Source organism: Caretta caretta, chromosome 3 (assembly GCF_965140235.1).
Source record: "Caretta caretta isolate rCarCar2 chromosome 3, rCarCar1.hap1, whole genome shotgun sequence".
Classification (NCBI taxonomy): Eukaryota; Metazoa; Chordata; order Testudines; family Cheloniidae; genus Caretta; species Caretta caretta.
Window position 1 is genome coordinate 122,806,226 of NC_134208.1, and position 21,186 is coordinate 122,827,411.

General features: G+C 42.9%; 1 protein-coding gene across 4 annotated transcripts in view; it reads right to left on the reverse strand.

Moving 5' to 3' along the window:
- The window catches only part of PRKN (parkin RBR E3 ubiquitin protein ligase), a 1,262,808-nt gene that overhangs the window by 19,859 nt on the left and 1,221,763 nt on the right, over positions 1-21,186 (reverse strand). For all 4 annotated transcript variants that reach the window (XM_048844067.2, XM_048844065.2, XM_048844069.2 and 1 more), the window contains one exon: positions 16,006-16,092. In XM_048844067.2, the coding sequence (XP_048700024.1) occupies positions 16,006-16,092 (87 nt within the window). The remainder of the gene's footprint in view (positions 1-16,005; positions 16,093-21,186) is intronic.

Sequence of the window (21,186 nt, forward strand, 5' to 3'; positions counted from 1 at the left end):
TACACCTGAGCTTTGTCTTCTCTTCCTCATATTCCCCAGAACTAGATATCAGATCCTCAGCAGTATTTTGACATATATATTTATCACCACTATTACATGTGGAAATACACTTAGAGACCATAATGCCTCTGTGCACTGGATATGCAATATCAAGGGCCAATATATTGACCACTAATTGACCTGGACCTCTCTTATGATTAACACTTTCATATCGGTTACCTTGCCAATCATCAGAATGGTAAAATACTAAAATATTAACATTCATATGCAAAGATGTTTCTATATATATCCCCTTCCGTTTTACTCCTCTCCATAAAGTGAGCCTCCCCTAGAATTTCTTTCTTACTACTCCATCCTCATAGTGACATCACCCCTCTTTGGCATGGAAGATAGCACCTGCTTGTGGCTGGCAGTGACATATAATTACTGCAAACTGTCACCAACACCAAGACCAGTCTCCACAATCTTACATACCAGCTGGGAATCTATAGCTAAAACAGCAGAACAGATTAGGTAGATGTTGTTCAGTGGCTATGAAGGACACCTATGCTGACAGCTTGTGCCTCACGCTCTCAAAGAAACTGCGGAATCACCTGATCAAGATCCTCTACAGCAAACAGGGAAAGATTAAGAATGAGCTCTCAAAAATGGATACTCTCATAAAGAACCAACCTTCCACACAAACTTCCTCGTGGCTGGATTTTACTAAAACTAGACAAGCCATTTACAATGCACACTTTGCTTCTCTACAAAAGAAAAAAGACACTAAACTTTCTAAACTACTACATGCTACAAGGGGCCACAGCAATGGTTCCCTCACCCCACCTAGCAATATTGTTAACCTATCCAACTATACTCTCAGCCCAGCAGAAGCAGCTGTTCTATCTCGGGGCCTCTCCTTCTGCCCCTCCACCCCCACGAACATGATACAGTTCTGTGGTGACCTAGAATCCTATTTTCGACGTCTCCGTCTCAAGGAATATTTCCAAAATACCTCTGAACAACATACTAATCCACAGAGGTCTCCCTGCCAACACTACAGAAAGAGGGATTCTAGATGGACTCCTCCTGAAGGTCGAAACAGCAGACTGGACTTCTACATAGAGTGCTTCCGCCGACGTGCACGGGCTGAAATTGTGGAAAAGCAGCATCACTTGCCCCATAACCTCAGCCATGCGGAACGCAATGCCATCCACAGCCTCAGAAACAACTCTGACATCATAATCAAAAAGGCTGACAAAGGAGGCGCTGTTGTCATCATGAATAGGTCGGAATATGAACAAGAGGCTGCTCGGCAGCTCTCCAACACGAGTTTCTACAAGCCATTACCCTATGATCCCACTGAGAGTTACCAAAAGCAACTACAGCATTTGCTCAAGAAACTTCCTGAAAAAGCACAAGATCAAATCCGCACAGACACACCCCTGGAACCCCGACCTGGGATATTCTATCTACTACCCAAGATCCATAAACCTGGAAATCCTGGGCGCCCCATCATCTCAGGCATTGGCACCCTGACAGCAGGATTGTCTGGCTATGTAGACTCCCTCCTCAGGCCCTACGCTACCAGCACTCCCAGCTACCTTCGAGACACCACTGACTTCCTGAGGAAACTTCAATCCATCGGTGATCTTCCTGATAACACCATCCTGGCTACTATGGATGTAGAAGCCCTCTACACCAACATTCCACACAAAGATGGACTACAAGCCGTCAAGAACACTATCCCCGATAATGTCACGGCTAACCTGGTGGCTGAACTTTGTGACTTTGTCCTTACCCATAACTATTTCACATTTGGGGACAATGTATACCTTCAGATCAGCGGCACTGCTATGGGTACCCGCATGGCCCCACAGTATGCCAACATTTTTATGGCTGATTTAGAACAACGCTTCCTCAGCTCTCGTCCCCTAAAGCCCCTACTCTACTTGCGCTATATTGATGACATCTTCATCATCTGGACCCATGGAAAAGAAGCCCTTGAGGAATTCCACCATGATTTCAACAATTTCCATCCCACCACCAACCTCAGCCTGGTCCAGTCCACACAAGAGATCCACTTCCTGGACACTACAGTGCTAATAAACAATGGCCACATAAACACCACCCTATACCGGAAACCTACTGACCGCTATTCCTACCTGCATGCTTCCAGCTTTCACCCTGACCACACCACACGATCCATCGTCTACAGCCAAGCTCTGCGATACAACCGCATTTGCTCCAACCCCTCAGACAGAGACAAACACCTACAAGATCTCTGTCAAGCTTTCTTACAACTACAATACCCACCTGCAGAAGTAAAGAAACAGATTGATAGAGCCAGAAGAGTTCCCAGAAGTTACCTACTACAGGACAGGCCTAACAAAGAAAATAACAGAACGCCACTAGCCGTCACCTTCAGCCCCCAACTAAAACCCCTCCAACGCATTATTAAGGATCTACAACCTATCCTAAAGGATGACCCAACACTCTCACAAGTCTTGGGAGACAGGCCAGTCCTTGCCTACAGACAGCCCCGCAACCTGAAGCAAATACTCACCAACAACCACATACCACACAACAGAACCACTAACCCAGGAACTTATCCTTGCAACAAAGCCCGTTGCCAATTGTGCCCACATATCTATTCAGGGGACACCATCACAGGGCCTAATAACATCAGCCACACTATCAGAGGCTCGTTCACCTGCACATCCACCAATGTGATATATGCCATCATGTGCCAGCAATGCCCCTCTGCCATGTACATTGGTCAAACTGGACAGTCTCTACGTAAAAGAATAAATGGACACAAATCAGATGTCAAGAATTATAACATTCATAAACCAGTCGGAGAACACTTCAATCTCTCTGGTCACGCAATCACAGACATGAAGGTCGCTATCTTAAAACAAAAAAACTTCAAATCCAGACTCCAGCGAGAAACTGCTGAATTGGAATTCATTTGCAAATTGGATACTATTAATTTAGGCTTAAATAGAGACTGGGAGTGGCTAAGTCATTATGCAAGGTAGCCTGTTTCCTCTTGTTTTTTCCTACCCACCTCCCCCAGATGTTCTGGTTTAACTTGGATTTAAACTTGGAGAGTGGTCAGTTTAGATGAGCTATTACCAGCAGGAGAGTGAGTTTGTGTGTGTATGGGGGTGGAGGGGATGTGAGAAAACCTTGATCTATGCAGGAAATAGCCCGACTTGATTATGTAAAGAGTTGTCACTTTGGATGGGCTAGCACCAGGAGGAGAGTGAATTTGTGTGGGGGGGTGGAGGGTGAGAAAACCTGGATTTGTGCTGGAAATGGCCCACCTGTTGATCATTTTAGATAAGCTATTACCAGCAGGACAGTGGGGTGGGAGGAGGTATTGTTTCATATTCTCTGTGTGTATATAAAGTCTGCTGCAGTTTCCACGGTAAACATCTGATGAAGTGAGCTGTAGCTCACGAAAGCTCATGCTCAAATAAATTGGTTAGTCTCTAAGGTGCCACAAGTACTCCTTTTCTTCTTGGTGAGTACTATCTGTGAATTTCATGACACCTATTGGTGACTTCAAGATCTACATGCTTTTAAAAATTCTAGGCAATCAAGCGTTATAGACTAGCTTGCAGCTCAGTAAGCATTAATGTTAGCCTTTCCAAGAAATGCTTTACAAAACATTTCAGTAGAATGCTTGACGACACTCATTATCTCTCTTTGTAACAATGATTCATGTTGTAGTAATACAACAAATTGTTTTGATCTCGCTTTCATAGAGTTACAAACAGCAGAAATTTAGCCCAAATACTTTATGCTCTCTAAAATTGCGGTTATTTGGGACCCCTACCTTTAATATTAAACATCTGTTCAATTTTTATTTTGCTTCTAATTTAATTACTGGACTTACAGAAACTTAGAGAAGTATGGAGTATGTATGGATGAACAAGGAGGACTGGATGGCTCAAGAGATTGGTAATAGAACATGGGGCTTTTCACCCAAGGCCCCTGGTGAATATCTCACCGGTGCTAACAGTATCTGAAGGCCATTAACATCTGATCACTGATTGGGGGCACAGCTGAAATGAGTTCATAATCTAATCTTGTTCCAGTTTTTAGTGGACATATATTAAAATCACACCCAAAAAACTCCACAGTCGGTACTATGTGATATCTCTAAGGTGCCACAAGTACTCCTTTTCTTTTTGCGAATACAGACTAAGACAGCTGCTACTCTGAAACCTATCAGGAAATTGAGAACTATCTTCTTGCGTCAGAGGTCAGGTCACATTTGTACTATAGTACAAGAAAATGCTAAAAACTACATGATCTGCCACCACGCATTTAGCTTTCACTCTTTTCCCAACTCTATTCAGTGTTCAGCTTTACAATCTGCCAGTGTTACTAAAAGACATGTTTGCCAGGCTCCAGAAGAATCTAGATTCTCAGAAGAACACCACCAAATAAGGGATATGCCTCACTGATAAATATAATGAACACTGTACTACCGGATTCTGCTGTAATCCACCTCCCAGTTACATCATCAACACAGGCACTTAATGATAAAATGAACTAAAAATAATAATTCTAAAATATAAGGTGATGAAATGTATGGTATAAGGGGCAGCATGAGAATTTCATTTTGTCCCACATACCTCGCATTTTAAGCAGTACTAGTGTGGTTAATTTATCTCTAGCATAGTTTACATATTAATTGGCTCATAATTTTCAATACCTAAGTGCAACACCATTGTATATAAGGCTATTTTTTGATTCTTCCAGAAAACTGAATTGGCCAAAGCCTTCTTTTCTCTTCAGTTAAGATTTCTGAGATGCACAGTACTCATTCCACTGAGCAGAAATTACTCTAGCTCTTCTTCCCCTGGATTATTTAAATCATAAAGAAACCCAGATGCACTGGATTAGCCGTAGGCAGTTATTAGTCACTTGTGGACTTGCACAGATCATGACATTTTCACATGTTGAAGCTATTAAGATCTAAAAGACCAGCCGTTGCCAAGCCATTAGTAATTCATTGTGCTCTAATGGCTGGCCACTGCCTGCTTGCAACTTCCTAAAAGTGTACATATTGTCATGATGCAGAATGCAGACCTGAAAAATAGACAGACAAGTATTTTCAAACTGCATGTGGCTATTTACACAGATTTTTTTCACCTTTGGTTAGTGAGGAAGAACACATCTGACCAAAGTTTGGTGGCAATACTTATGTATATATAAATAGTCTTTATAACATGCCTTTGACTACCTCACCTGTGCTCTACCCACTAATCCATTTAACAGGACTAGTAACATTCCAAACTTCTGAACAGCTTCAAACACCTGTAATATTTTAAAAAAGGCAACTTTTTGAATGAAGTTGCCAGGGTCACATTTTCTTCTTTTCCTTAAAATTATGCTTCTCTGAGGTCCAAAATGGGAAAATTTCAGTTCTGCACCAGTAACATGTTTAAGATGTAATATCTAATGACCAACTAGGGCTCAAAATGGGAACTCTATTCTGTTGGAAAGGGGGGATTTCCAGCTGCCCAGCACCTGCTCGTAGACCTGGAAACCCTTGAGAAATTAGAATTTAAAGCTATCTCATCCTTATCCTCCCACTGCTGGAGCCCCACTGCCATTTTCCCTCCCAAGCAAGCACCAGAGGATCTGGATATACGACCTAGATTTATGCTGATGGAAGAGGGGTGGGGAAGATCAGAGTGGAGTGGGGAAGAGGAGTAGAGCTGGTGAGAACTGTAGAGGGGTGAGGTTAACAAGGAAGGGAAAATGGAGCCAGGGAGCAAGGAGGGAAGAAAAGGAAGAAGAGGGTTAGTGGAAGATCAACAAGATTACAAAGATGGGCAAAGTTTGAAAAATGCTTTGAAGGTACATTTTCAGTAGGTTGCCTTGCTAGGCAGCTAGAGTGCATTTCCCCACCCTGCTAAGGAGGGGAAAAAGATGGTCAGGCTTGAAAGGCAGTCAAAGGCATATGATAAAGACTAATTATAACATATACAAATAGGTATTGCCAATAAGCTCTGGACAATGTGTTCTTGCTAAGGAGAAAATCTGTGTAAAGACCCACCCACATGCTGTTTAAAAATACATTTCTAAGTCTATTTTTCAGGGCTGTATTCTGCAGCATGACGAAATATACTTTAAAAATGTTACAAACAAGCAATGGCCAGCCATTAAAGCCCAATGAATTACTAATGGCTTGGCAACTGCTGACTATGTCTGGGTGACCCCAAGGTGGTGTTGGTGGGGAATAGTGACAATAAAATATGTTTTAATGTCAGAAGACTACGGAAAAGACCCTTACTGAGAGGAGTTAGAGTAGCAGGACTCTCAAATGGGAGGGGGACTGAAGAAATGGGAGCAGTACTGCATGATTCTTGCCCTACCTCTGAAAACTTAATACCATCATTGTATTAATCTACATGGAAACAAAAGACCAAAGATAAACAATATTTCTCAAAGGATAGTACCCTAGTGAATATTAATATATTAGAAAGTTAACCTTTCCCTCATAGGGTTCTGTTTGTAATAAGGAAAGTGCCAAACAGAACCAAAATGTGAGAGCAAAGATGGGTAGGTATGAATCTTCAAATTATCTTCAGTAAGCCACATTGGCTCACCAAACATATTTCACTCCATATACTCCTTAGACAAGTGTTTCATATGCCATACACGAGTGTTGTATTGCACAGTAGCATTGGAGGGAAAAGAAAAACAGTCATAGCACTCACACTGTCAAAAAGACTATATTGCTGGACTTTTTTTTTAAACTCCTTCATTTTTCCATGATCCAGATGGGATGAAGACAACGTAAAAGATGACATACTTAATTATTTTGTTTGGGGTACAACAGCCAGCACTCCATCTCCTCTGTTGCATACTGCAAAAATACAAACCAGCCATTTTGTCAGTAGTATACCACCACCTTGTGGAGAAAATGCAGTACTGCTGCTCTCTTCCTCCCTGTCTCTTAGTTCTCAAGAAATGGGAACTTACGGAAACTGTGGCTTTTTGAGATGTGAGGCAGACGTGTATTCCAAGTAGGTGTGTGTGTGCACCCTGTGTGCTAGAGCCGGAAACTCCCACCCGTAGAGGGGCAGCACTCGAGCCTCATGCCTGTAGCCCCTCTCCTGCCTATATGCGGCGGCACCGCGCCTTCACACCAGATGTCCGGGGAAGACTCTGACACAGAGGGGACGGAAGGCGGGTTGTGGAATACACATCTGCATCACATCTCAAAGAACCACAGTTAGAGTAAGTAACAATTTCTTCTTCTTCAAGTAGATGCAGACATGTATTCCAAGCCGGTGACTAGTGAGCAGTATCCCCATCTGAAAGTGGGGGACAGACGCTACCTGAGTAAGACTGCCCTTCCGATATTAGCGTCCACTCTAGAAGAAGCAGTGGTCATGTAATGGTCTGTAAATGTATGTACAGATAACCATGTGGCTGCCCTACAAATGTCCAATATGGAAATGCCCATGATGCCTGTGTTCTTGTTGAATGTGCCCATATCTGCTGAGGAGGCAGAGCCAATGTTATCTCATACGCAGTCTTGATGCGAGACATTATCCATCTAGAGATGGTTTGTGCAGAGACTGCTTGACCCTTCATGCAGTCCACATATGATACGAACAGGCGAGGCAGAGCACGAAATTGTTCAGTCACCTTCAGATAGAAGGCTAGACAGCATCTAATGTCTAGTTCAGGGGTCCTCAAACTTCATGGCACCGTGACCCCCTTCTGGCAACAAAAATTACTACACAACCCCAGGAGGAGGGACCAAAGGCTGAGCCTGCCAGAGCCCTACTGCCTTTGATGGGAGGGCCAAAGCCCAAGCCCCACTGCCATGGGTGGGGAGAGGGAGGGGAGAGGCAAAGCTGAAGTCCAAGGCCTTCAGCCCCAGACAGGGGACCTGTAACCTGAGCCCCGCTTCCCAGGGCTGAAGCTCTCAGGCTTCGGCTTCAGCCCTGGGCAGTGGGGCTCAGGCTTTGGCTTCAGGCCCCAGCAAGTATAAGTCAGCCCTGGCAACCCCATTAAAACGGGGTCGCAACCCACTTTGGGGTCCCAACCCAGTTTGAGAACCACTGGTCTAGCATATGGAGGCACTGCTTCTTCAGGGAGGAAGCTTGCCATATGGTTCAAATGAAACTGAGAGACCACCTTGGATACAAATTTTGGGTGTGGCCGAAGCATAACCTTGTCCATGAGGAACTGCATACAAGGAGGCCCAGCAACTCACACACCCTCCTGGCAGAGGTAATGGCTATCAAGAATTCAGCTTTCTGAGACAAGAGGGGCAGCAGACAGGAAGCAAGGGGCTCAAATGGAGGCCCCATTAGAACCACTAAACCCTTGCTTAGGTCCCACAAGGGGACTGGCTCTTGGACTGGAGGATGCAGGCAGAGAAATCCTTTCAGAAATCTCGACACCATGGCATTGGAGAAAACCGTTTTCCTTTGGATAGGTGGATGAAAAGCAGATTTTGCTGCCAAGCACATTCCCAGGGTACTGAGTGCCAGGTCCAATTCCTGAAGGCATAATAGATACTCCAAGATGTCCTAGAGTCTGGGTTGATCTGCTTTGAGCTTGGCAATGACCTGTACATAGTGACATGTGACCTATGTGGTGGTTTTGTCCGTGAGTATGTGAACCACTGAATGCCTGATAAAGTCCCAGAAGGCATGACGTGTTGTGGATTGTCCAAAGCTCCAGCATGTTGATGTGAAGCGAGGTCTCCTCTTCCGACCACAGACCCTACACCCTCATTGAGTCCAGATGCGCTCCCCAACCCAGAAGAGATGCAGCGGAAACCACTGACTTGGTCAGAGAGGACCGCACGATGGGGACCCCTTGTCACACTTGTGTGGGGACTCCCACCAGCTCAAGGACTCCAGGACTAATGGAAGAAAGTGTACCAACTTGTCCAGAGAATGCAGGGCAGGGAGGTAAACCATGATGAGTCACATGTGAAGAAGGTGAAAGCACAACCTGGTGAGTTGGGTGCAAGCAGACATGTGGACCAACAGGCTCACACACAAGCAGACTATCATGGATAGTTGTGACTGCAAACTGAGGCACAGTTGTCAGATCGCTTGGAAATGGTCGGTTGTCAGGCTTGCCTTTGACTTTGTGGAACCTAACATGGCCCCAGTGAACTCTATTTGCTGAGTGGGGGCAAAGGTCAACCGCATGGTGTTTAGGAGGAGTCCCAAATGGTCAATTAAGTGTAGCTTGGAGGAGCTGAGCACCTCCTCTCTGGATTCGCCCTGCAGCAACCAGTCATTGAGGTAGGGGGAGATATGGATTCCCTTCCCTCTGAGGTACACCAGGACCACCGCCATTCATTCGGTGAAGACCCAGGGGGCAGAAGAGAGGCTGAATGGGAGAATGGCGTACTGAAAGCGGCCATCTCCTACCATGACTCGGCAGAATGGCCACATGAAAGTAGATGTCTTGAAGGTCCAGATAAGTGAACCAGTTGTTCTGAGACAAAGCAAGGAGGCTAGCTTAGAGTGACCATGTGGAACCTCACGTGTTTGATGAACTTGTTGAGCCCATGGAGGTCGAGGATAGGCCTCATCCCAGCCTTGCATTTCAGTATCAGGAAATACCGGGAGTAGAACCCACAACCCCAGTGTTCTCACAGAACCTCCTCCAACGCTCCCAATGCTAGCAGAGAGATGATCAGCCTCAGGTGCCTGCCAACCTTGGTAGCCATACTGATCTACCAGTGGCCTCCAGACTCCCTCAGGTGAACTAGAGCAGGAGGACAAGGATCCCATCTCTGAAGCAAAGGAGTCTTGGTACCTTGGAGACTTAGGAAGGGCAATTCCAGAGGGAGCCAACAGGTGATCTGACTCATCTGTGGCCCAGAATAAGTTTGGGATTGGTACCGCTGATGTAGCCAGCACCATCGATGCCAAAAAGGTTAGTGCCATAGGCACGGTTGGTCCTCTTGCAAACGACAGTACTGGAGTGCCTATCTCTGGTACCACATCCATACTAACCCAGGAAGGGGTGTTTCACGGTGCGGTGCTGAGACTTCAGTGGCATGCTCCAACTGAGGGGCCATCACGGTCGCCAGCCTTGTGAACTCTTGGATCAGCAGTGAGGATGGGACTGAAAAGCAGAGTAGCCTGATATGCTGACACCACTGACATTGTTGGTACCGGCATCATTCCCATCAGTATATAGATGCCCAGAGGCCAGAACCAGAGTCCATGGTACGATGTGTCTGCCCTCCCTACCCTGTAATGAGGGAGGGTCAGAGGCTTGTGGGCCGGAGCCGACGCAGTGCTGATCCTTGCTTTTCGTAGGGGAGGCAGAAGTGACCCCTGTGACCTTTGGTTAGTGGACAGCGATGGGGGGGATGTCCTCTTCGATACAGAACTGCCAGAAGTTGATTGAGTCCAGGGAGAGTAATCTGGAGAGAGTCCCCTGTTTATACATGCAAGGATAGCATTAGCCCTTTTGGCCAAGGTGTCACCCTGGGAGCTCATGTGCAGCTGATTATCCATCACAACCTGAATCTTTTTTAGAGTTACTGCTTCCTAGGATAGAGTCCTCCATCCTGTAAGGAACAAAGAATATAGGCCATCCAAAGTGTATGACTTTCCATTTAGCCATATTACAACACATATTGTTTGCTTGCGTCCAGCTTATCAAGCAATCCGATCACTCTATCAGTGACATGTCCTTTTATTGTTTACCAGTCCCGCCAATCTCTGTGTCATCTGCAAACTTTATCAGAAATTATCTATCTTATTTCCCAGGTCATGGATAAAAATGTTAATTCTTTTTAAAAATAGCCTGGGGCCAAGAGCCAATCCGTGTGAGACCTCACCAGAAACAGTGGCTTAAAGATTATTCATAATTTTTCATTGCATTTTTAAACCTGCCAGTTTTTAATCCATTTACTATGTACCATGCTAATTTTATATCTTCATCAAAATGTTACCTGGTACCAAGTCAAATGCCTTATAAAAGTCTAAATATATTACATCAACACTATTACATAAAACCAACCAAATTTTTACTCTCCTACACCCGTCTCTTCTGTTCCTTTAGTATGTAAATTACACCACTTTTGACTTTTGTATACTCAGGCTCATGGAGCCACATTCAGAAATGAGGTATAAGGGGATGTAAAGTGGGAATCTGAGTCTCAGTTGGTATAACTAAAACACACCAAAGGGGCTGGAAACAAGGTGTGAATTGCATCATCTTAGATTCCTTTACATTCACCTCTTAATGTGGCTTAAAGAATGCTTTACAGGATCATGAAAATTAGACATAAAAAAGATAAAGGAGATCATCAAGTTCATCGCCTGCATGTGCAAATACACATAACAGTCCTCTAACGAAATACAGCAGTTATTAACATGACGCTACTCTTGAGCCAATGTACATTCACAGAACTAAGGGTTATCAAAACCCTATAAAGTAATTTTGCCCTCCCCCATATTGGAATTTTTGCATGCCTGCCTCTGGAAGAATTGTAATCTCCTGAAATTTGGCAAAAAGCAAAATTTCAGGGATGGGAAACCATGCAAAATGTATTATATTTCATTGTCTCTCCTGCGATCAAAAGCTCTCATCTGGGATTCCCATGTCTTTGGTTGTTACCCTTTGCCCTACATCTCTTTTGTCCACTGCACTTTTACTTCCACCTCTCATGCATTCACCCTTAAATAAGAAAAAATATACAGTAATGTCCTGGGTTTTATGTGCAATGTGATTATCTGGCCACAAAAAAGGCCACATAATTTATCGCCTGTCCTCCCTTCCCAAATGTGGTGGCTGACCTGAGATTAACCCAGGACCATCCCTTCCACAACACCCAGTGCCCAGCAGCCTGCAGCTCTCATCTTGCAAAGAACTCCATATGGACAGATTCTTGTGCCCGGGCAGAGTTCTCTGCATCATCGGGGTCTACCTCCTGTGATGAGAACTTGGAAAGTGCAGTTTGAAAAAAAAAATACCAAACCTTCTCCTCTCCCAATGCAATTAATCAATTAAAACAAAAGAAAAAGGAAGCTGAAGAGGTGTTGAAGAATCTGGAAAATATCAATTAAGTTATGTGCAAAGTGTGGCAAAGTAAGCTCCTTGGGGCAGGGGCTATTTTTATATTTTGGTATCTATTGTACAGCACAGAGCATGTCATTGAAGTTTATCAAATAAATAACGCTAATAATATAATAGTGTTATGGAATAACATAGGACGAGACTCTCTCTTTCCAGACCAGTCTCCTTCTGTCCAAACGAGACTCTCAGCCTCTCTCTCACATCCATCTGTGGAGGTCTAGCTATCAGCTCAAGGTCAGCGTGTCTAAAACAATGCCCTTAATCTTCCCCTGCCCCTACGGGCTTCCCCCATCATCTCCTCTTTACATCACTGTGGACAACACCACCATCCTACACATCAATCAGGTCCATAACCTTAGAGTCACCTTCAACTCAGATCATTCTCTAGGTCCTCACATCCTTGCTATGTTTAAGTTTTGCAGATTCTTTCTACATAACATTTCTAAGATATGGCCTTTCCTATCCATCCACACAGCTAGAACTCTCCTCAAGGTTCTCATCACCTCATGTCTTAATTACTGCAACATCCTTTTCTCTTGCCTTGACAAATACAATCTTGCCCTGCTCAGACCCATTCAGAACGTTGCTGCAAAGATCATTCTCCTAGCCTGTCACTCTGACGATCACCCCCCTTTGCATCCCTACCCTGACTCCTCTTTCTCTACCACATCAAGCAGAAGCTACTTGCTTTCACTGTCAAGGCCCGTCAGATTATCCCCACCCCAACCCTACCTAACAGTTGTCATTCACTATCAAGAGATTGACTCCTGTCTCTGATTGGCCCACAACATCAGCCTCCATCGCACACCTGTTAAATTTTCAAACACTTTTGTGCTTTCTCCCATGCTGCTTCTTACTCTGGGGAGGAGCACCTCATAAGCATCTGCAGAACTAACTCATTATCCTTCTTTAAATTTCTCCCTTGATGTGAGCCCTACCAAAAACAAAACCTAACAGTGGTTAAGCTGTTTGTGTGCTGAGACCACCACCCATCATACTGACCAGTATTATCTAATTGTTTCCTTGTTCTCTCCCATCTGTAGTCTTGTATTAGACTTGGACTGTAAGCTCGTAGGGGCAGGGACTGTGTTTTTGTTCTATGTTTGTACAGTGCCTTGCACAAAGGGGACCTGGTCCATGGCTAGGGCTCCTAGGTGCCACAATGATGATGATAGTTGAAAGGATGTGTGTGGTGGGGGCGGGGTGATTAGTTCCTCTTCAGGCATGGGGGAGGGGAATATTTGGGCCAATGTTATCATAGGGAGAGAATAATTTTCAGGCAGACAGTGGTCTAACAGAATGGCTCCAGGGAGGGTGGGGTAGCACACAAACACCTGATTACCCCCCATACAAGCACTGCTAATTATGCCAGTTGGTGGTACATTGCCTGAATACCAATAGCTCACTGTCGGCTGAGCCACAGAGATCTATGATCTTCCCATTCAGGCAAGAGGATTCCAGACAGTACTATGCAATCTAACATAGTACTGTTAGATCATCACAAACAATAATGGGGAACAGTAGAGGAGGTCCAGGCTTAAGGCTGCTCCATGTTTTGGGTCTGACTCTATTAGGTACATAACTCCTGGTGGGTAGTGCTGAGTGCCCTCGGATCCGATATATCCAGTGTAAGTTGAAGGCGCGCACCCTTTTTAAGATCAGGCCTCCGAAAGGCTACAGGCAATGTCGACTGTTAACAGGAACCCTGATGCATGCTGGATTTATTTTGATGGCACACAATATTTATTTTAGGAACAAGATATTGAGATACCAAAAATAATGGCCATTATTTGCCTAAATTCAGCCTTAAAGGACAATGAGAGAGTACTATCTTCTCCAGTGACTGAAGCAATGACAGCCTTCACCTTTGTCCTTAGGGGAGAATTGGAAACCAGCATGTAAGTTGATTGCTGCTTGCAGGATCATGGCAAGAGCAATCAAACACCATTTTGTCTTGTAACTACGACAAAGCCCCACGTATATGGCTATCCAAGCAGTACCAGTAATTTAGCAGGGCACAGAAGAAGCAGAAATTTGGTACCATAATTGTTTTTTCCTTTGGGGATTAAAAAGCACGTGTTGATGTAGCTACTGCCAGCTTCTGATTCAAAAGTGACAGGTGAGTTTCTCAGAGTGGACATTTTTTTCCCAATAAATTAATGTCAGAATAAATTCATTCAGAAAACACTGAACAAGAGTAATTAACATTCACTCTGAGCTGAAGAATAGCTTTGATAACATCCAAACTTATTTGATTATTTTCTTTACTCCAAACACTGTTCATTACACTGAACTTTGGTTGCAGTAGACTGAGTGTTCCTGGTAAACATACAGCACGATTAACTCATGAGAGCAAAATATTCTGAATGGACATTTTGTAATTATAAGAATCCCAAACGTTTTGATGAATGAAGTGAAAAACTGGAACACTTCAGGTACCTGGAAAGAAGTTCCTGGGACACTGGGACATCATATAAGAAAACAGGATTATCTCAATTTAACTGGGACACATGTTTTCTTTAGCAACTGAGGTGTGTATATGGCTGAAACTCCACTTCCTTTAGTGTGCTATAGCTTACACAAGCATTAGTGGGTTGAAAGGCAGTGTGGTCTTGTAGTCTGAGTTCTTCCCTACATTGACTCCTAATTTCCTCCTATTTGCTTCACTTCCATCCCCTTCCGCATCCCATCTGCTCAAATAACCAATGAATTTGTTAATACTTACATTAAAGTGTCCTCATAGGGTCAAGGGTTAAAACCTCAATGAGTTTAATGGTGGTGGGGCAAGGGAGTGCAGCCCTCCAAGGGCCGCTGTTTCAGGCTGTCTGCAGACTTAGGAAGACAATACTGCACTTGTTACATTCAGTAAAAATCTGATTCAGTCCATAACCACTTGATTTACTAACTGGTGAGCTGAATATAAGCTGATGGGTAAGTGTAGTGGGGTAGTCACCCGCCCCACCCTGAAGGGTTTAAAACAGACCTGGGAAAGGGCTGCCAATAGGCTAGGCTGATTGGGGAAACAGCCACAGCTGGGGCCATGCCTTAATCAGGCCACAGCTGGCCCTATAAAAGGCTGAGAGCCAGGAGTTCAGGCAGGCAGTCTCTCTTACTCCTTCTGGGGGAGTGGGAGGGGGAAAAAAAGGGCTTGACTACCTGGAAGCTGAGCAGGGTACCCAGAGTGGAACAGGGCTGGGGGAAGGCTAGAGGAGCTGGGGAGCTCCAGCCTGGAAAACCCTGCAGGCCTTGCAAAAGGCCAGGAAAGGTACGGGGGCTGCAGAGGGGTAGCCTGGGAATAGGCAGAGGCAGCAGGTCCAAACCCTCCTTGCTGATGAGTGGCCATTACACTGCAGTCTGCCCAGTGAGCGGGGGTTAGATCATGACTGGCAGTAGCCACTGAGGCAAGGTGGGTTTAGAGGGTTGGGGGTTCCCCTGGGAGGGAAGACCCAGAGTATGGGGGTACAGCTGGGGCAGAACCCCAGGGTAAAGGGCACTGGGGTCCAGAAGGGACACAGGGGCCAGCGGTAAGTGAGCCACTGGCATGTAGAGGGTGCTCTGAAGGCTGGAAAGAGCTAATTCCTGAGACGACCAGCAGGAGGTGCTGCACTGGTGAGTTGTCACCACGCTACAGTAAGCAAGACTTCATAGAAAGCATTTCAAAGATATTCATGTTGAACTGACACAATCCCAAAGGCCCATCAGGGAGGCCATTTCTTTATTGACTGATAGCAGGGCTCTACATGTTTCTGGCAGAACTCAATGACTGTGTGAATCAGAGTCTGAAACCTATGGGAAAGCCAATTCAGCAGTTCCAGTGATTGGAGCAATTCAATACAAACAGGGTTGCTTTTACTTACAATCTACAAATGTTGCTCTAGCTGAGCCAAAGCTAATTATAGGAATGCAATGAGTTATGGGGTTCCCTACCTTCTGGGCTATGGCTTCCTGCGAACTGAGGAGAGTGCTGCATTCCCCATCGTGGTATTCTTCTTTACATTCACGGCAGAACACGAACTGGAAAAAAACCAACCCACAAGTCATAAAAACAAGTTAGGGATAAAACCAGCAGATTTCAGTCACAGAAGTAATAAAATAAAAATAAATTTGATTAATCAAATGAGCTTTTGCTGTGTGGGACATACAAAATCATTGGATACTGATGGGTTGTTTTTCTTTCACAGTGCAAATCTGTTCATACAAAAAGGGGACAAGCTGAATTTAGTACTTGCAACTAGGTACTATGCAAAGTACCTAGTCAAACACATTCCCTTTCGGAAAACTATTATATTATTTAGTAAAAGAGAACTTTTTACAGGTCACTTGAACCACAGCACAAAACATAATATTATATCCTTTCATAGATTTCTATAGAATGGTTTAAAAAACTAAAAGCAAAACAAAAACAAACCACAACACTATAGAAAGACGATGATTCTCTATTCAGTTGTGTTGGCTGTTAGGGGAATTGCTGTAGAATTTTATTAATTTTTTTTAGAATTGTATTTGTTTCATCCCTGTTAAATTCTATAGGTCTTTTCATAAGAGTTCAGCCATACAGAATGTCCTTTACAGACTAGTAACACATTTCATCTGTAGCGTTGCTTGAGCTGTAACTGCTATCTAAAATGGTTCATATGCAACAAGCTTGTTCCATTTTTATACTCCAAAATGAAGATATCTGTCTTGACATGTGTCAAAATCTTTGACCCATCAATTCCACATTAATTTCTGTGTCCTTGTGGATAAGAGGAAAAGTCAATAATGTAAAATGCGTCTCTCTCGCTGTGCCGAAGCCATGCTGTCTTGACCCACCTGCAGACTCTGAAGGACCTCTCAGCAGTTAGCTATTCTGACTGGCATTATAAGCAAGACTGATAAAGCAGCCTTGATTTTTAGATACAGAGCTGCATTCAGATGTAATGAATAAGGATATCAGGGGAACCTGACACTGGGACATTTATCTGCCACAAATTCCATCTCCGCAATTCCGTTTTGAACTCTTTTGAGCTTCTGTTGTCAATTTTGTAAGTACTATAGAAAATCACATTTTATTATCATGCTGAAGAAACTACATTTTTATGCAATGAAGCACTGTGAAAGAAAACAAGGCCAAAAAGACTGATTCTACTCTCCAGAAGTAACATCGGAGTCATCATGGAGCGCTGGGGAAAAGGAATGGAATGAAATGAATGTTTTTGTTTTGTCCAGATCAAACAAAGTTACAGCCCTTTCTTGTCTGTCAGTTTTCTTTGGCTATCATGTCTATTATCTGTAATTTCTTATTTTTCGTTTAATCGCCACTTACGTTAATTCAGTTGTGCGTATTAGTAATCTGTTTAATGATGGAGGTATCTTTGCCAGGCAAACGGTATGAGAGATTGCAGTATTGTTGTTAATAAATGTTTTGATTATGGTCGTACCCAAAGGCCCCACTCAGGACTCAGTCTCAATGTGCTGGGCATAAGAATGGCCATACTGGGTAGGACCAAAAGTCCATCTAGACCAGTATTCTGTCTTCCAACAGTGGCCAATGCCAGGTGCCCCAGAGGGAATGAACAGAACAGGTGATCATCAACTGATCCATCCCCTGTAGCCCATTCCCAGCTTCTGGCAAACAGAGGCTAGGGACACCATCCCTGCCCATCCTGGAATACACAAATAGGCATTCTGAGGATGCTTAGTTATACTGTCCACTCTCTTTCTTCTTTTTACTTTACCTATTCCTGGCCTCTATATTTCTTTGTCCCTACACATATCTCTATGAAAGGGTTATGTGATTTACATTGCTAGACCCAATGTTTTGCCACAAAGGGCTGCAATTCCCTAGGTTCTCTCATCTCACTCTAATTCAATTTTGTGGAAGTTTCACAAATCTTAAAGATGGAAATTTTGCAAAAAATCCCCTCCCCCTCTCGCAACAATATTTGGCTTCCCTCATATTGCAGTTTACATAATACCAATATCTGTTGAAACAATGCTATTCGCAAAACTATGTTGTATTACAATTCTGTGTGGCCCCTTCCATGGTAATTTTATATGCTGCAAGTAACTCCACAAGTGATCTCATCCCATTGCTTTCTATAGAAATGAGTCTGATCTTTTGGTGAGACTGTAAACTCTTTTCACAATTTAGATAATGGATGAGATGTAAAATCAGTTAAACCAATCAGTAGGGTGTTCTTCCATGCTATATCAGAATAAATATGCCTTCCCTGATACAAATTCATTAAGTACTCCCCACTCACAGCATAGCATGAGCAATAAAAAAAAAGGCACATCAGTTTAAACAAAAGAGTGGTTAATAAAATAGTTTCATTCATTTTAACTTTCAGATATGGAAAAAAAAGATTTGAAAATGAAATATGTCAAAAAAGTTCCTCCAGTTAACCTGAATTTTATGGCTTCATTAATAATAATAATAATAATAGGAGCTATTTTGCCTCAGGAAAGGAAAAAGAATTTAAGTTGTTTAATTAGGATGTAGCACTTTTGCATAAATTTTGTACTAAAGTGTTTAAAAATTATCGTGTGACATAATTGCTAATTGAAATCACACTTTCTCTCCTTTATTTCTTTAAATAAAAAGAGCCTGACAGTTTAATTTGATAAGTACGGGTCAAGAAGTTACTATTTCTTAGTATATTATTTATGTCTTAGAATTTGCTGTTGGCACCCACATAAAAGATACTAGTCTTGGAAAAAACAAAAAAGACAAATCCTAGAAGTCTCAAATCTATCCTTTAAGGTTCATGCACAACATGAGGACTAAGGGGGAAATTTTCAGAAGCAAGTGAGAGCTTTAGGCACACAAACCTAATTGAAAAACAATAAGACTTGTGTGTGCCTAAATCTATTTAGGTGCTTCTGAAAATCTCCTTTTCAATCATAAAGAACTAGGAGGCTGCAGCTGAAAGAAAAATACAGGAAGCTTCTCAAAATAATCGAAGATGGGCCTCAGCAAAAATCCTGGATCCAAACAAGCTCAAATTTAAGAAGTGTTAAAAATCTGAAACTCAATCCAGACACAATTTTATAAAGGGTTCTTATCTTTATAATTGTTCAAAACAAAAGTGCACATCTACACACCTGGACGCTGTCATGTTCAAAGCCTGGGTTTGGAATTTGCAGCTTGATCCCATCTCTAAAAGTAGTGTTGGGGGAAAAATGATGCTGGAGGGCAAATTTTGCTCTTAGTTACACTGGTGCAACTGGATTCTGACAGTGGTGCCTAGGAGTAACTGAGAACAGAACTTAGCCATGTGTGAAAAAATCTTTCAAACTCTTCAGGCAAATCTAATTAGAAAAGCTTAGCTCTTAAATACTAAGGTGATGGATACTTCAGAAATACAGTTTTGCCACTTCTCCATAATACTTTGAAGATTTACCATTTCCTGGTCCAGGCACACAATTCTCATCTCTCTTCTTAACTACCTCCCCCTCCCTGGTCCCCATAATGCTGACATTGTCTTCCTCTCGTATTTACAAAATAGAACTATTAAATTAATCTTTTTGCATGTCATTCTGACCACAGCACTCCCATTTTTGAATCCCTGTACTAGCGTCACATTCTCCAATGCTTCAAGACTGAGATTTTTATCGTCACCTTCAAGTCCCCTTCCATTTTGGGCTTCTTACACGTACATATTTGTGCCTTCTTCTTCCAGGCTGCCTCTTACACCTGAAACACCTTCCCAGAATGAATAGGTAACACCCATCATGCCCTTCAAATTTCTCCTTGAGATTCGCCTCGATCAGGATGCCAGTAAGACATTAGACAATGAAAGATGGATTGGGGAAGCGGGAGGGGAGAATAGATGGGGTTAACTGGTTCTTTTATTAAACATTATAAATGGTTAAAGGAAATGTGTATAAAAATCACATTTATTTGATTGAATCTCTCTTCCCTCACCCTCATCCAAGCCTGATTGGGTCTCTGGAAAATACTATAAAATAATAATATATGACTACTACTACAAATGTGTTTCCTACAAATAGTTTTACTGTCAAAGATTTCTGCACGCACTGCCTGCTCTCTACTGTATGCTTGTATAATGACAGACAAACACCTTATGGATATTCAAGGATATCAATGTAAATTGCTGTATGAAGAGGTAAAATCACCTCCCTACTCATTATTTCCCTGTTTGTATCCAGTTCTGGTGTCCACAATTCAAGAAGGATATTGATAAACTGGAGAAGATTTAGAGATGAACAAAAAGAATATTAAAGAAACAGAAAACATGTCTTATAGTGGTAGAGTAAAAGACTGCAATCAGTTTAGTTTAACAAAGAGTAGATTAAGGAGTAACTTAATCACAGTCTGTAAGTACCTACATGGTAAACAGAAATTTAATGATAAACGGCTCCTCAGTCTAACAAAGGCATCACAAAATTCATCTTGTTGAAACTAGTTGAAGCAAGACAAATTCAGACTAGAAACAGGTGCACATTTTTAATAGTGAAGGTAATTAACCATTGGAACAGCTTATCAAGGATTGTGGTAGAGTCCCCATCACTGGAAATTGTTAAGTCAAGACTAGGTGTTTTTTCAAAAACAAGACGCTCTAGTTCAAACTGGAAATAATTCAGGGAAGTCCTATGGCCAATGTTACACAGGAAGGGACACTAGATGATCACAATGACCCCTTCTGGCCTTACAGTCTATTTGAATACATCCAAAAGTCACATTAGCCTGTTTTGCTAGAGCACCACACTGGTAGCTCCTGTGCAGTTGCTCATCCACTATGACCCTTAAATCTTTTTCAGATACACCATTTTCCAGAATACAGTCCCCCATGCTGTAGGCATGGCCCGCATTCTTCGTCCTTAGATGGAAAACTTTGCATTTGGCTGAATTGTTTGAATTGACACAGATTGTGTGATCCAGATTGTTTGACTGCCCTGACCTCATTACTATGTACCCCTTTCCCAATCTGTGTCAACTGTACATTTTATCAGCAGTGATTTTATATTTACTTCTAGATCACTGATGAAATATTGTATAGCGTCAGTCCTACTACTGCACCCTGTGGAATCCCACTAGAAACACACTTGTTTTTATGATGTTTTTCCATTGACAACTACTTTAAGATCTGTCACTAAGCCAGT